The sequence below is a fragment of the Sander lucioperca genome, chromosome 21 (genome assembly GCF_008315115.2).
Source record: "Sander lucioperca isolate FBNREF2018 chromosome 21, SLUC_FBN_1.2, whole genome shotgun sequence".
Taxonomy (NCBI): Eukaryota; Metazoa; Chordata; class Actinopteri; order Perciformes; family Percidae; genus Sander; species Sander lucioperca.
Window position 1 is genome coordinate 28,022,430 of NC_050193.1, and position 17,095 is coordinate 28,039,524.

Here is a 17,095-nt window from a genome sequence, read left to right on the forward strand (position 1 = left end):
AGTTGAACCTGCGGCCGCTGCGTCGAGGAGTCAACCTCTATAAATGTGCGCCTGCTCTACCAACTGAGCTAACCCCTAATTATTCATTTTTTATTTAAAGTTTTAGTGCGTAACTTTTTGATATTAACGAACGTCCGTTACAGTCAAGCCATTGCCAAATGAGTTGCTACAAAGCTAATTAAGACTATCAGCTTCGGGCGCCTGGATAGCTCACCTGGTAGAGCGTGCGCCCATATACAGAGGCTTAGTCCTCAACGCAGTGGTTGCGGGTTTGATTCTGACCTGCGGCCCTTTGCTGCATGTCGTTCCCCCTCTCTCCCCTTTCATGTCTACAGCTGTCCTATCTAATAAAGGCCTAAAATGCCACAAAAAAAAAAAAAAAAACACTATCAGCTCCACACAACTCTCTCTGGATTTCTCAGTATGACTATGTTCAGAAGATTGTGGCGTCCGGCGACTTTCGCGTGCTGAAACTGGAGTGACAATAATAACGTCTTCTGAAGAGTCCATCATGTTTTTTAATCCTCCGTGTCCTCCTTGGCTACTAGCAACTGTGTGGAGGAGGGGGGGGGGGTGGTGGTGCAGGATCACGGAAGGCTTGTATCATGTGGACGCACCGACAGTTTTGTTGTCATTACTTAGAATTCCTCATGGGGGGAGACAGAAACTACGCACTATAACTTTAATTTTTGTTATTTAAAGCGTAACTCTCGCCAAAATGCAACCTAGGGTCTTTTTGTGAATGTACCCGAGTCAAACTTTCGTTTAAAAGAATATTTAGGACGGAATCGCCACTTTTAAGATTTACCGTATTTCCGTTTTTCGGTCAAATGGCCTTTTGAATGGGAGTGCTAGGGACACTTTGATGCTAGCCTCAAAATAGCTATTTTTAAACCACTAAGAAGGCTCGACACAACATGAGACTTTGCTCCAAGTATCACCAGGAGCTCTACACCTTAACGAAAGCATTGAGAACGTTGTTTGTGTACACAGAGTTTACTAAAAAGAAAGGTTTTGAACAACTCACCGTAGCTCTTACTACAGATTAGTCGACTAATCAACTAAAAGAGGGCAGCCCTACTTAGCAAGTTTCAGTCTAATTTAGGGTAATTTTGTGTTAGGGTTTGAAGGCAAATTTAACATTTTTCACAATAATATGTAAACATGTGCAAAATACAATACATAGAGTTTTGGTGGTGGTTGATAAAGTTCCTGAATTTTGAAAGTGTCAACATAGACATCTGTTGGGCAGACTAATGTAATATGTAATGTAATATATTAGTATACAATGTATTTGCTGCATGATTGTGTAACTCACACTATGTAGTTCTTTTTAAAAATTATATTTGGATTATTTTTCTACAAAGGCTTGACCAGGGACTGGGGTTACAAATTAGCCAATTGGCTAGAAACCTTTTATGCAACACATCTACACATATTGTTATGGCTTTGACTATGATAATTATGTATGTAATAATGTGCGCTGCATTGTCCCTGACAAATAAACTAATAAAAAAAATAATAAATAAATAAATAAAAAAAAGACTGTGTGAACAGCTTAGAAAAAATGAACTCAGTAACTCAGAGAAACACATCACCAACAACTGTGTATATAAAACTAACTTTGTTTATAATGAATGATCTTGTTGGATGCTAGGACTCACCTTGCAGAGTGTCGAGTAAGATGGTAGTCAGAGGGAGGCGGGGAAAGTGGACAAAAGTAGTAGCCATGGCAACAGCTTGAAAATGTACTTCCTGTTCCAAGTAAAGCTGATCAGTTCTATGAATTTCTAAGGTTCATTCAGACATCATTTACAAGGATATGATTACATGGAATAAGAAGGAGGTTCAGATTTTGATTTATCTGGAAGAGGTGGAGTAGAAGAAGCTCTGGCTACATTTACATTGCTACATTTTTGGTTTTTAAGCGGAGTTTTAAAGGTCCCATGACATGGTGCTCTTTGGATGCTTTTATATAGGCCTTAGTGGTCCCCTAATACTGTATCTGAAGTCTCTTTTATATAGACCTTAGTGGTCCCCTAATACTGTATCTGAAGTCTCTTTTATATAGGCCTCAGTGGTCCCTAATACTGTATCTGAAGTCTCTTTTATATAGGCCTTAGTGGTCCCCTAATACTGTATCTGAAGTCTCTTTCACGAAATTCAGCCTTGGTGCAGAATTACAGCCACTAGAGCCAGTCCCACAATGAGCTTTCCTTAGGATGTGCCATTTCTGTGTCTGTAGCTTTAAATGCTATTGAGGAGGAGAGGGGGGGGGGCAAGGTGGAGGGGTGGTCTTGACCAACTGCCACTTTGCTCATTTGCAAGCCATGATGTCTCTCTCTCTCTCATGGGTGGGCCAAATTCTCTGGGCGGTGGACAAAGCAGAGAAAGGGGAGGTAACCTTTCCCCTTATGACGTCATAAAGGGAAGATTCCAGATCGGCCCATCTGAGCTTTCATTTTCTCAAAGGCAGAGCAGGATACCCAGGGCTCGGTTTACACCTATCACCATTTCTAGCCACTGGGGGAACATAGGCAGGCTGGGGGAACTCATATTAATGTTAAAAAAACCTCATAAAGTGAAATGTTCATGCCATGGGACCTTTAAGCCAAAAGCTACAGTAGAAGAACTAATCTCTGTTTAAACGAACACGCCCAAAACAAAATATCTCATCAACATTCTTGTATACTGGACATGCGCGTGCTGGGGTAAACAGGAAGCAGCATGTACGTATACTCCGCCTGATGCTGGTAGTTGCCATGGTAACCTTGGTTGCTTAGTCTCAGAGAACGAGACATCATGATGACCCAATCAGGCAGCGAAATCTTGGCGTCAGTGTCGGTGTTTCCAAAGGTCTCCGTTTGCGGCCGTTGAGACTGCAACACAACCCCGCAGATTCCAAACCAAAACGGGGTCAGAAGTGTTGGTTTAGGGGCTCGGAAACACCAAAGCAGTGTGAAGGCGAGGTGTAAACACAGCAAAAGATTTTTGTTTTTAAACCAAAAGGCAATGTAAATTAGGGCTGCACGATATGAGGAAAATATCTAAATTTTCTCATTTTCATTGAAATTATTAAAATTCAAAGAAATTAAAATGATTATAGTGTAATTTTTGCGAGGATCTGTACCAAACAAAGATTTTTTCTTTAGTCTGTAGGATACGATTTTTAGGCCAGGACATCACTGCAGCACCATATTACCTAATTCAGAATGGTTTGACACATATTTGGCCATTAACAAATATTCATTTACGATTAATTGTGCAGCCCTAATGTAAATGTAGGCTTTGTCTGGCAGAGACAATTCTGTTAATTTCGGTCCATTTTGTCTATTTCTCCCCCGCCAGCTTGCCCCAGACGATGCCTGGAAGTGCCCCCACTGTAAGCAGCTGCAGCAGGGCATGGTGAAGATGAGCCTGTGGACGCTGCCGGACATCCTCATCCTGCACCTGAAGCGCTTCAGGCAGGTGGGCGACCGGAGGAACAAGCTCACCACGCTGGTGCACTTCCCCCTGGCGGGCCTGGACATGACGCCTCACATGGTGAGCCGCAGCCACGGCTCCCATCAGCCCCCTCTGCAGCCTGGCTGGAAACAGCCGCGGCGACCTGACCTGACTCCTCCCGACTTCCTGTACGATCTGTATGCTGTGTGCAACCACCACGGAGGAATGCACGGCGGACATTACACAGGTCTGACTAACTGACAGCTTCTGAGTAAAGACCTGATAATAATAACTTTAATAATTAACTATCGATACGGCACCTTTTGGAAAGGAATAAAAAGTAAATAAAAATATACTGTAAGTTGAGAATAAAAAATTAAAAAACAATTAACATCAAATTGTTAAGATATAATTCAATTCAATTTTATTTATAGTATCAAATCATAACAAGAGTTATCTCGAGACACTTTACAGATAGAGTAGGTCTAGACCACACTCTTTAATTTACAAAGACCCAACAATTCCAGTAATTCCCCAAGAGCAAGCATTTAGTGTGACAGTGGCGAGGAAAAACTCCTTTTAGGGAGAAACCTCGGACAGACTCTTGGTAGGCGGTGTCTGACGGTGCCGGTTGGGGGTGTGATGAACAGTGGCCATAATAGTCACAGTTAAGATATAATTTAGCTCTGAGAAGAGCTCTGAGAAGAGCTCTGAGAAGAGATCTGGAAGAGCGTGCGTCCCATATAAAAGGCTCATTCCTTAGCGCAGCAGCCCTGGCCTCTGATGCATGTCTTCCCCCTCTCTCTTTCTCCCCTTTTCATGTCTACAATTGTCCTATTAATTAAAGGCAAAAATGCCCCAAAAAATTATCTTAGAATAGGATCAGCCTTACAGCTGAGGGAGTTTTTCACATTATTAAATATGGCATTCAGTCTAGACAAGAGAGTAATTAATGCTGGTGCTAGAGGCCATTATAATGATGTCTAATATGGAGTTATTTGACAGTAGGACATTTTTAGACATCACGGTCTTAATTTCAGCAAGGCATATAACAATGCATAACAATGGAGGTTGATTTTATGTGTACGCAGGACTTGCCCCAGGGGTAGCATGAACAGATCAGTGGTTCCTACATTTTTTTTTTACATCAAGGACTCCTAAACTGACACAAATTAGACCGCAGACCCCAATTTATTAAGATTTTGTCCCAGGGTCCCCTATCTGATAGGATTTTGCATTTAGATGTTTTATTACAGAAAGTGTATAACAACCTATGACCAAATTAGTCATACCCAACTTCGATACTTTTGAGGCACCGATTGAATTGCCTCCATAGTATCGAGTATCGAAAAAATGCCTCGTCATTTAATGCCAAATTCCAGGGCCTAAAGGAGTAAATCTCATCAGCGTCAGTGAGCCAATAAGCGCACAGCGAGTTTCTACCAAGATCTAATAATGTTTGTGATTGGCTGTCTTATGTTACACATCGTAGAGACACGGAGGAAAACCTTAACGTTACGCACAGAGATGTTGTATTTTGAGAAGCTTGACTACAGCGTGCCGTGCGTCGCATCGGTGTAAAGTAGCTGAAGAAAAACAATATTTGTATTGTAATGTGAATGGTAACTTATTTTTGTTCAAATGGATTGTTGGAGCCATTGCACCACTTTGTTTTGTTTTGTTTATATTCCACGTTGGTTATACTAATTAATCTGCAGTTTTATGTTTGAGCACGGGGTGGAGCATTGCCTTTGGGAAGGCATAAAGGTAATCAGCCACAGGAACACAGGTGTGTGGAAAAAGGGGAAAGCATACGGCTTTTCACCGTGTCAGGTTCGCGTGTCATGGTTTGATTTGTGTGCAAAGAAAATGAATGGAACTAAACAAGAAACAAAATGAAATGGACTGTATTGCTTGTGTGACGGTGAGCAGGCCGTCAGGAGAACAAATGGGTCACAGCACCGAAATGCAGACAGATCGTGGACATTGATTATTGGCACGCAGAACACGCATCCAAGCAAGTTCTCCCCTGGTCCCACCTCATTGGCCTAATGTAAGAGTTGGTAAAAGACTCTACATGGATTTTTTTTCGTTCAGGAACCGGTATCAAGTTGGTATTGACATGTATCAGTGGTGTTTTAACAGGTTCTGTCATTTCCTCCAGACTTACATTTGTCCATTGTCTTTGTGATTGAAGCCTTCTGCAGTAACTCGGTGGACGGCCAGTGGTACAGTTATGATGACAGCAGTGCTGAGCCGGTGCCAGAGGCGGAGGTGTGCACACGTGGAGCCTACATCCTCTTCTATCAGAGAAGAAACACCATCCCCCTCTGGTCTGCCAGTTCCTCCGTCAACGGTCAGTCCTTTCAAATCCTCTCTGTAGCGGCTTGTTATGATGAGATCGGGTCAGAGCAGCTAGAGTCAAAGTCAAAAAAGTAAATAATTAATAGGAAGGGGTGTGGGAGCATCATTACACCTCACACCATCATTTACAATTTGTCCTGCAAACATCTGTTTTTCCGGCTGCTATTTCAGGCTGCCGAATTGCTCGATGTGATGCTTTTCTTTAGCATCAGTGTTCATTTTCTGTGTGATCATTTCAGGGTTTTTTTTCTCATAAATGAAGGTGGTGAAGGTCGGTGTCAGTGATAGCAGAGAAAATCTGACCGGCTGCAAGAAAAGGTCTCCTTTTCCCCATTTCCAGGAGTCACAGAAGCATTCATTGTCACAGTTTCAACATAATGAACGTGTTCACAGATGGGTGAAAATACTGGTGTTATCTTGTGATTATTGCGACATTTTCTGTGACTCACCGTGATTTTTGTGAAGGCAATTAGACATTGCTGTGGAAAGCAGGGGCGTTTCTAGGATTTGAGGAAATGGGGGGGCTTAGGGCACCTTCAGACCAGAAAAAGCGATCCCGTGATTCACCGCAGGGTTGAGCGACGGTGACAGTGTCACTTTAATGACCCATTTGTGTGACGTCCTGTTGTGTTACTTAACCCCCAAATGTAGCACAAGTAGACTTTATATTTTACAAGTATTGTTTTACATCAGATCATTTATAGAGCTCCACATTTCCGACCGCACTTGGAAGGCAGCTTCACTTTACGGAGAAAGAGAATAGAGACGGAGGGAATGTGCTTTGTTGTTGCAGGAAACAGTCAGCTGTTACCCAAACTCCTGGGCAGTTTAGTGCTTGTGTTTTGTGTTTTAAAACTATTAAGTGGCAGCCATTGAGGCAGTGATGTTTCCTGTTTCCTGTACGGGACTCTCACACCGCCTCAAACCAACTGACGGCCTGTTACTTCAAAAAGTGGAAGAAGCTCTATTTTGATGCTTTTAAATGCACTCTCGCACCTTATTTACATTCAAAGTACAAGTCCTAATCATTTAAAAATTGAAATATGTACCTGAAAAGCGGTTTACTGTCTAGAATTATTAGGATTTAAATTATTTTGTGATGTTAAAAATAGAGTATGTCTATTGAGTAGAAACAGAATACTTCACAATATTTATTGACTAGAGTTGCTAGCTAAATTGTTAAATAATGGCTATTAATGTTAACATGGAGCTTTCTGGAGCAACACCGTAATGTAGGGATGCTAATGCTAAAAGGGTTCTGGTTAGCTGATGGCCAACCCTTGTTAACTGATCATTAACTGTTAACCAACAAGCAGGCATGTAGGCTTGGACATACTTTCTGTCCGAGCCTGTGTCTACTGCATCCACCTGCGAGCTTGTCAGCTGTGTGTCTGTAATTATACATATAAAACATTTTAAATGATATTTGCGGGCCTTTGCTGCATGTCATCACTCTCTCTCCTCCCTTTCCTGTCTTCAGCTGTGCTGTCAAATAAAGGCCAAACAAAGCCAAAAACATCTTTAAACCTATATTCGAGACTACACTCAATTGACAAAATGACCTGGCGACGGAGATTTCCGTAGCCATAGTAACTCAATCCTGGCTGTGCGTACGGCGAGAGAGGAGAGGGAGAGACGCTTCAACCAAAAGAGCCAGTCAATCTTAGTAGCAAGTCGTTAAAAGGGTTTGAAAAGTAGGGTGTGTGTGTGTGTGTGGGTGGATGTCAGGAGCTCATAAATTATATTAAATATTTTAGCAGTAAAAAAGAAAAATAGACCTGTGGCTATAGCCCAAGAGCCAGGCCCTGAACACTCCCTTGGTGGGAAGCCTTCTGTTTCTCTGTGAACATGTTTATAGCTGCACATGGCTTGTTTTGGGATGAATTGAAATGCAAAAAAACCACAAACTGACTCTCTTTTCTCCTTTTTACAGGTTCCACCAGCTCATCCACCTCTGACCACTGGCTGGTCCGGCTGGGGGGGGGCAGTAAGAGGGGCAGCGTGGTGTCAGGAGGAGCCATCCCTGGACCTCCGGGGCCCACACAGGCCCCAGAGTCTCCTGAGCTGCCAGTGTTTGGAGATGAACCCCCCAAAACAGCTGACACAAGTAGGTACCTGGAGCAGCATGTGCAGTATGTTTTAATTATCTTGACACTCAGGGGCGATTCCAGGATTTATTTAAGTGGGGTGGCACAGTGGGGACCAATAATCAGTCAGGGGGGGGCCAGGGGATTTTATCAGAATACAGCATAGAAAATCTGCTTAAAAATATAGGAAATATTGGATTGGATAGAACAACACAATTCAATTTTGCTAAATAAAACACATCACATTCATTAATAATGTTACTTGTTTTTATTTGCAACAAATTGTATATCCAAATACAATACATATTTTCTATGGGTTCTTAAGACAACAATTTGGATAGTCATCATAGAAATATTAATCAGTCATGTGACAAGGGCTGGGAAGATTTTTTTCACAGAACCGTATAAAAATAAAGTGGAATACAGGGGCGGCCTCTGGCTCACCCAGTAAGAGCGTTCGCCCCATGTAGGCTGAGTCCTGCAGCGGCGCAGGGTTCAAATCCGACCTGCTGCCCTTTGCTGCGTGTCATCCCCCATTTTTTCTCTCCCCCTTTCTGGTCTATCCACTGTCAATAAAGGGAAAAGCCCCCCAAAAAAAATAAAAAAATAAAGTGGAATACACTTACAATAAACTAGGTCAAAAGAAAACCTTGCTGTATACAGTTTTCAGATAATAGGAAACAGAACAGAAATAAAGTGCAATACACAATTTATTACTTACAGCAACAAGTGCTCTACAGTGAGTTCAATATGTTTCTACTTCTAATCTGGCCTGAAAAACAAAGTACACAGTTGCCATACAATGTGTGTTTAAAGTATATATCCATTTAGCACACCCAATGGATTGGGGGGGCACCAATCAATCAATCAATCAATCAATCAAACTTTATTTATAGAGCACTTTTCATACATGTAAAATGTAGCGCAAAGTGCTTTACATTTGAAGGCAATTGACCCCCCCATCACATAAATGCATCCCCAGATACCCACAGACACACACCCACACCCACCGCCATCATTTCAGTCACCAGGGGGGGGGCAATCATATTTCAGGGGGGTGCCACCCCAGCCCCCCCCCTTCTGGACCCGCCCCTGTTGACACTAGAGGTGTGAATCTTCACTGATCTCCCGATTCGATTACGATTATCTTGTAAGCGATTCAATTCGATTTGATATCTCGATGCATCACAATGCGTCAAATACATTTTTCTATTAAAGCCATATAGGATATTTAATTCATAGCTTTTCAAGCTTAAAAAAAACAAACATTCTGCAGTGCTCTTATACTAAATATACTGGATACATAAAACTACAGCACTGAGCACATGGCACTTCCTGAATGTGCAAAACATACCAGAATATGTAAACAGAAAGGTTGTCAGGCCTACATTAAATTGTAAACAGAAATAATCGATTATGGCCCAGCCGATTATCCATGCATCATCATCCACGTCCACGATTCGATGCATCGATTATTTGATTCATTTCAACACCTCTAGTTGACACTGCTGCATATAGAAAACACTTAGAATTGTTTTCGAGGGGCAAAATAAGTATTTTAAAGTTATAATGATTTCAGTCCTGGTTGATTTGGCAACATCTTTGGTTACTGGTGGTAACAGCAAGGATTATTAAACTTTGAGACAAACACATTATGTTTCCTATGACTGCTTCACAATTAAATAATATAGAAAAGTAATGCACACCGAGGGTGGTGCTGATTACTGGAGGTAGACTTAAAAAAATAAGAACAAGTGTTGCAAACAACAACCTTTCTTCACAATTAATACCACCGTGTGTTTCATCATTTAAACACGTTTAAGGTAAAGTAGACATACTATAAGTAAACTGTAGCAGTAGTAAGGTGTAATGTCTTTTCTTCTAGATGGGTTTGAAGCCAAGCTGTTTGTCCGTGGGAGCCAGGGCCGGAGTTTAAGCATGAGATCACCAACTAAGCCCAAGGAGACTCTTAGCAAAGTCCTACCACTGCGCTGGTCTTTTGGCTCCAAGGACCGCATTAGACACCCAGCCCAGACCCAGCCTGGAGAGCTGGTGGAGTACCTGGAGTCTGGGCGCCGCCCACGATGTACCAAAGAGCCTATCGTAACACTGGTGGCCACCCCGCCACAAATAAATGCCCAGGGAAGAGCCTTCGAAGTGGGACAGGACTGCAGCTCACCCAGCAGTAGCAGTCTTAGTTATACAGACAGACCCAGCTCTGACTCTTGTTACTCCCCCAAATTACCCGAGGGACAGAGCAGAGCGTGTGCGGAGAGAAACACGAGCCAGGGAGTCGGTAACAGCAGCAATTTGAAAGCCAGGGAGGATGGTTCTCTGAGGCAACGGTCGTCTAAGAGAGCGAGGCAGGACCACGGCCGGACCCTGGACCTCCAGCTTCAGCTTCACAGAGGGGCTGTTCTAGTGGGTCATATCAGCCACAGTGCACCTCCAAGCAGAGATTCCACACTGAGAAGGACCAAGGTTCAGACGGGATCGACAGCCAGGGCACAAAAAGACTTGTTACAAATGGCCAGTGTTCAACCAGAGGACAGGAGGGGGCAGAGGGGTCAGGAGGGTCACAGCCACGACAGCCTCTTGTCCTTTTTCAAACCTGGTTTCATGAAGAAAGACATTCCCGGGTCACCAATCAGGGGGCAAGACCGGCGTATGAACAGCCACGGACAACTGGGAAAGCTGGCAAGCAGTAATTTATCCAAACTGTCCCTCTCCAATGGAACGCTGACCACGGCAGCACCAGACGAGAGGAGGGCCAACGCCAACGTCCTCCCGAGCCGCGACACCCATAATAACTGCAAAGTGCCGCTCGTGAACGGAAAAGCCGGGATTCACCACCCTGTAGACATTAAGCGCGCTCACAGCTCCAGTAACATCCAGACAAGGCTGGATTTGACATTTCGCAGGTGTGCGTCACTGCAGAGGAACGGTGAAGTGGCGGCCCCCCCGGCCCAGCGCCTCCTGCTGTCAGACAAGCCCAGCTACGCCACTCTGCAGCGGACACAATACAGCACCGCCTCCCTGGGTAGGCACACACCTGTCCCTGAATCCTGTTTTTAAGCTTGGTTACTGTGATACAGAATTGTTGAGAATGTAATTATAGGGTTAAAGTTTTGCTTCAGGTGTCAGCAAGTTTAGCACGTAAGCTTTGGGCCCTATTTTACGATCTAAGCGCACGGCGTGAAGCGCCTGGCGCAGGTGGGTTTAGGGCGTGTACGAATTGCTATTATGGTGGCGGATTTGCTAAGCAGGAAGGAGAGATTTTCAGGAGAAGAAACTGATCTGCCCGTGCGTGAAGTAAAAGTGCGCGAGCAGATCATATATGCCACGAGCACTATGCCACCAAAACTCCACGAGGTGAAGCAGGCGTTAAAATAACAATGAAATGCTGCGTTATTGACTTTAGACCAGGTTTTTGTTGGTCAATGGCACGATCACTTCTCGCTGCCTAATATAGCAATACGCCAACAATGCACCTGAACACACCTCCCTGTAAGACCAGCACGCCCATGGGCGTAAAGATGGGCGCAGGTTCATTTGCTATCTAAACAACGCGGGTGCTGGACGAGAAATTGACAACTGCGTCGGTCTTAAACTAGCAAAGACACTTGGGTCAGGCTTTGCGTTGCGCTGCGCCGGGTGCAAGATAGGGCCCTTTGTGTCAAACATTGGTAAACAAAGAAATAATAACCTTGTCAGCAGCTTTTAAAGTGCTCATATTATGCTGTATTGTATTTAGAGATTCTACCAGAATAGGTTTACGTGGTTTAATTAAAAAAAAACAAACGTATTTTTGTTGTACTGCACATTGCTGCAGCTCCTCTTTTCACCCTGTGTGTTGAGCTCTCTGTTTTAGCTGCAGAGTGAGACATCTCACTTCTGTTCTATCTTTGTTGGGAGTCACACATGCTCAGTAGCTAGGTAAGGACTACTAGCCAGTCAGGATCAGAGTATGAGGGCGTGCCCTGACAGTAGCTAGGTAAGGACTGCTAGCCAGTCAGGAGCAGAGTATGAGGGCGTGCCCTGACAGTACCTAGGTAAGGACTACTAGCCAGTCAGAAGCAGAGTATGAGGGCGTGCCCTGACAGTAGCTAGGTAAGGACTACTAGCCAGTCAGGAGCAGAGTATGAGGGCGTGCCCTGACAGTACCTAGGTAAGGACTACTAGCCAGTCAGAAGCAGAGTATGAGGGCGTGCCCTGACAGTACCTAGGTAAGGACTACTAGCCAGTCAGAAGCAGAGTATGAGGGCGTGCCCTGACAGTACCTAGGTAAGGACTACTAGCCAGTCAGAAGCAGAGTATGAGGGCGTGCCATGCTAGCAGCTAGGTGAGCATTATAACGTGTGTTCCAAAGTGACCACGTTTGTCTCTGAAGGAAAGGCTGGACTACAATAGAGCTGTTTGGAGCAGTTGGTGAACAGTGTTTTCTGTTGGAGATGGTAAGTCCCTTCGGGGTGGACGTTGGGCTTTTTCACTTTGTGAACACAAAACATGCACAAAAAAGATATATAACACAATAAAGGAAAGGGAAAAAGCCAAAAAGCATAATATGAGCACTTAAAAGCTGGTTAATCTGTTACTTCCGTTATTTCCTTCCAAGCAATGTAGCATTTAAAAGGCAATTTTCTTTAAACGGAGACCAGCAGAGAGCTCACTCCAGGGACGTCACTTTGATTGAAATACAGAGGGGGGCGGGGGGGGTGCGAAACTTGCACTTGCAAAATCTTTGTACTCGCATCTTTTGTTACTGTATTAGAACTACACTTAACAGCCAGTCAAGAAACCAAGATGTTAACAAGTAAAAAGCGACCAACATATTCTCTTCCAAACGAGGAAGCGAGACAACCGTTAACCGCTGTGTATACGCGGTGTGCAGGGTCATACGATTCAAGCTGTTGAACCAATTCATCAATATACCCGACGTGTCTGAAGCACAGGCTACAGCGCACCGCAACTCCACTATGCACCTTGTGCCACAAGTGTACGGTGCACTGGATGGGACCCATTTCCCGATCCTTCCCCCATCCGATGGATACCGGGACTATAGTCATGTGACTTAATGTTCGCTACGTCACAACTTATTCGGCAAAGCTGTTTCCATCTCCCATTTTGCGCATTAACTCTTTTTCGAAAAAGGCAAAAACCACCTCAAGCGAGTGTAAAAACTTTTTTGCAAATTTTTCTTATTTTCTTATTTTGCCGTTTCATCAACATTTTCTGATGCGATACTTCAAAATGCACATAAAAATACATTGATGGAAACCCCACTTTAGTTGATGTTGTGAAAAAGGTCTTAAATTTCATTCATAATGGTCTTAAAAACTCTTCAATTTGACTTGGTGAAACCTGCAGAAACTCTGCCATGTTTTTTTTTTTTTTAAGTGCCTCTGTGACAGCCCAGAACGACCCCTAGGACCTCTCTGCTGAATCCTACGCTCGGCGCCGACAGGAGCTCCCAGCAGGAGGCGTCGCTGGAAACAACAGTTCATCTTCTTCTCGCTCCCCCTTCATAGTACTGTTTCTAAGTTCTTACCTGTGTGTGTCTTAAAAACTAAATCTATGCAGAGTTGAATTAACTGAGGAGAAATACTGCTGTAATGTGATTTTCTTTTTCCTCGTTTTAATTTTACAAAAGCAGTCTACTGTTAATTACTGGTTTTATTTTGGAGTTTATGATGAATATTTTGAAAAGCAGAGGGTGATTTGGTGAATTTGCATGTTGGTTTGTTTTTAGCCCGTAACACTTTCACAAAACCATCATCTGTCACATGGGCTAAGTCATGTCAAATTGTTAAACACTGCAAAAAGTACTAACACCTGCACTGTATATTGGCTGCTTTAAGAACATGCATCATTTGCTTTGTCATTTAATTTATCATTTTCATGTTAAATTACTGACGTACTTTCTGTCTTTATTTTTAAATCCATATTTTGCTACATGACCAGAGCTTACATGCTAAGTGACATTGCTAATGAAGGAACAATTACACTGCACCTAGTCTATATCCACGACGTTGCACTTCCGGGATTGCTCCGGTGCCGTCGGAAATTCCGCCGGATGTCCCTAGCTAGACTATCTGTCCAATCTGAGTTTTCTGTTGCACGACTAAAACTACTTTTGAACGTACACGCGTTCCACCAAAACAAGTTCCTTCCTGAGACTATTTTGCAGAGGCACCGTGGGTCTGTCCGGCGCTTAGCACCGCCCAAGACGATTGTGATTGGTTTAAAGAAATGCCAATAAACCAGAGCATGTTTTTCTCCCATCCCGGAATGCTGTGTGGACTAGCCAGACCCTCCTCCGCAGCGCTGTGGAGGAAGGTCTGGCAATACGAGACTACACTGCACCAGAATTGGCAAAAAGCAGTGTTTTTCTGTGTTTCAGATAATGATTGATAAAACAATGAATTCACAACTTGCATCCAACAGATTACCAATCACTGATAGAGATGTTGTAAAGGGAACTCCTAAATGATTAGGGCTGGGTATCACCAATGATTCCCCCAAATCGATTTTGATTCCGATTCATAAGGTCCCGATTCGATTACATTTTCGATTCAATATCAATTAGGTTAACGAAATTTCAGTATTACAATACAAGTTTAGCTTGGATATAAAAGAGATTCTCTGAGAACTTCTGCTGTAAATTGTACAAGCAAGAAGCAACCCTCAGATATTTTTTATAATGCACCAGATTAATGTTTACTAGGGGTCAACCGATACTGGATTTTCAGGGCCGATAATGATGCCGATTGCATATAACCTGATTCCCCTTGTGTTTCATAATAAAATGTTCAGAACAAACTCAGCTTTTTGTAAAGTGAGGCCCAAAATTGTTCCAGAGCAATGTATAAATTTGGCCCTATAACGGACATATTTCTCAAATCTCTTGTGAGTTGTTTTGGTGCTTGAAAAGAGTTTACAAAAGTCTAGGGTTCAAGTAGCGTAAACATGAATAAAATAGTAAATAAATGTCTAAAATTTTATTTTGTAATATCGTTTTTGAGTAGGAGTGTTGTCGCCGGTGCATCTTCTGTCCTCAGAGGGTTAATTAAACCAATATTTGAACATATGCATTTACAGTGACTATGAAACTGGCCTGCAGCTCACCTGGAAGAGCGTGCGCCCCATGTAGGCTCAGTCCTTGCCAGCGGCCCAAGTTCATTCTATTCCATTCTATTCACGACCCGAGGCCCTTTGCTGCATGTCACCCCCCTCTCTCTCCCTCCTTCAGCTGTTCTAAATAAAGGAAAAACCCTAAAAAATATCTTAAAAAAATATTTGATTTGAATTAAGATTTGGTAGGTTGATAACTCCAACTCAAGTAGCAATGCCACGGTGTAAAAATACTCTGATACAAGTATGTCTTGCATACAAATATGGTTAACAAAATTTAACAACAGTAAATTTCCATTTCAATATAATATGTAACTACTGGCGTGGTGAGTGAAACCGGAGCAGAGGGAGAGACACAAAGCTTTAGCGGAGCCAATGTAGCGCTCTTTTTAATTCATTAACTTTATCGGTTATAGGTCAAAGAAAACACAGATACAGGTATCCTGCAAATTGCCAATTATCGGCCCCGATTATCGGTTGATCGCTAATGTTACCATTAAGTAACTGACCCTCAAAAAGTACTTTTTACTTAACAGGACTAACATGACAGGTCATTGAAAAGGCATATATTAAAAGGTCGTTATCAGATCACTCAAACAAAGATCCATTTTATTGGAGAATTGATTATTTTAACCCAGCCCTATAAATAACAAATGTTAACTTTAAGTTAAAGGGTAACTACCGTTTTTTTCTACCTGGACCCTATTTTCCTATGATTTTGTGTCTACGTGACTGATGGGAACAACAATCTTGGACATTGGTATTAAGTGAGATCGCTGCAGTCTGCAGTGTCGAAACAAGCTACAATGTAAGTTTATAGGGCAACTGTGCAGCTTGTATTTACCTTCACAAAAGTGCTCGTTTTGCCACTGACAGGCTCAGATTAATATTCTAAGTGTCTGACAACATTATGGAAAGGATTTCTAAGGAGGTCAACCTTTCTGTTAAAGAGTAAGATCCTTTTTTTTAACATAAAAACTTTCGCGAAATTGCGTTTGCTTAACCCACCAGAGTCCATGTAAATAAACGGTAATTTTAGCACACTTCATTCAAAGTCGACAGAAACAAATTAAAACTATGAAAAGCTGTTTTGGGGTCGTCTTTCCACTTTTCCAACCTCCACAACTCTAGTTTTGGTTGAAATAAACACATAGTTTACCGATTTACACGTGAAAATATGTTGGCTCTATACACGCTAAAAGTATTGCTTTTTTAAATGGAGTCTGGTGGGGTTAGCGCTAGCGACTTCAGAGCTGTTTCTGGTTAAACAGAAAGGTCTCAAAGAGGTTTTAAAGGTCTATCTCTGAAGGGATCCTTTCCATCATGTTGTCAGACACTTAGAATAATAATCTGAGTCTGTCAGCGGCAAAACGAGCACTTTTGTGAAGGTAAATACAAGCTGGACAGTTAGATCGCCTATTAACTTAGATTGCAGCTTGTTTCGTGGCTGCAGACTGCAGCGATCTCGCTTAATACTGGACCAATGTCAAAGATTGTTGTTCCCATCAGTCACTTAGACACAAAAACATGTTTGGTGGTTGGAATGGTTATGGTTGAAAAAAATGGTAGTTACCCTTTAATGTGTGAAAACCCCTCGAAATGACTTCTTCCTGTGGTTTTTCTTCGGTGTTTGTTCTGTGGATGGATGAAGGGTTTTGGCTACGTCATAAAACAGCAGGTGTGGGATTGTTCAGACTAAAAAGGAAACCCACCTATTAACCACCTCAGAAGCTAGCAGAGCAGTGAAAGAGGAATTTTTGTGTTTCCACCTCTGCTGAGCGAGAATGTGAATTCCTGTCTCTTTCACTGAAGTCCGATTTGAATTCTTTCTAAAAAAAAAAAAAAAAAAAAATCAAACGTTAATGTGACCAGGTTCAAATGCAAAGCTCAGTTTTTCTCATTTGGGATGAAAGAGAGAATTCACACTTTGCGCACACGCAATTATTCTTTTTCTCCGCAGACACACAGGGATGTAATGTGTCCTTAAGGGCTCCTGCACACCGCCTGCGTGGCGTGAGCGTGTCAGCTGCATGGCGTGTCCGTTTATATTTCAGCTGCCATGTTAACAG

The 17,095-nt window shown here is 42.7% G+C and overlaps 1 protein-coding gene across 3 annotated transcripts in view; it reads left to right on the forward strand.

Moving 5' to 3' along the window:
• Positions 1–13,961, forward strand: part of usp43b (ubiquitin specific peptidase 43b) — a 116,027-nt gene extending 102,066 nt beyond the window's left edge. For 2 of the 3 annotated variants that reach the window (XM_031320961.2, XM_035996685.1), the window contains exons 12-16: positions 3,349–3,691; positions 5,642–5,800; positions 7,742–7,915; positions 9,781–10,935; positions 13,293–13,960. In XM_031320961.2, the coding sequence (XP_031176821.2) occupies positions 3,349–3,691; positions 5,642–5,800; positions 7,742–7,915; positions 9,781–10,935; positions 13,293–13,303 (1,842 nt within the window). In that variant the 3' untranslated portion in view covers positions 13,304–13,960. Of the gene's footprint in view, positions 1–3,348; positions 3,692–5,641; positions 5,801–7,741; positions 7,916–9,780; positions 10,936–13,292 lie in introns of all 3 variants that reach the window. The other variant, XM_035996684.1, reaches the window with a different exon arrangement.
• Positions 13,962–17,095: the final 3,134 nt, after the last annotated feature.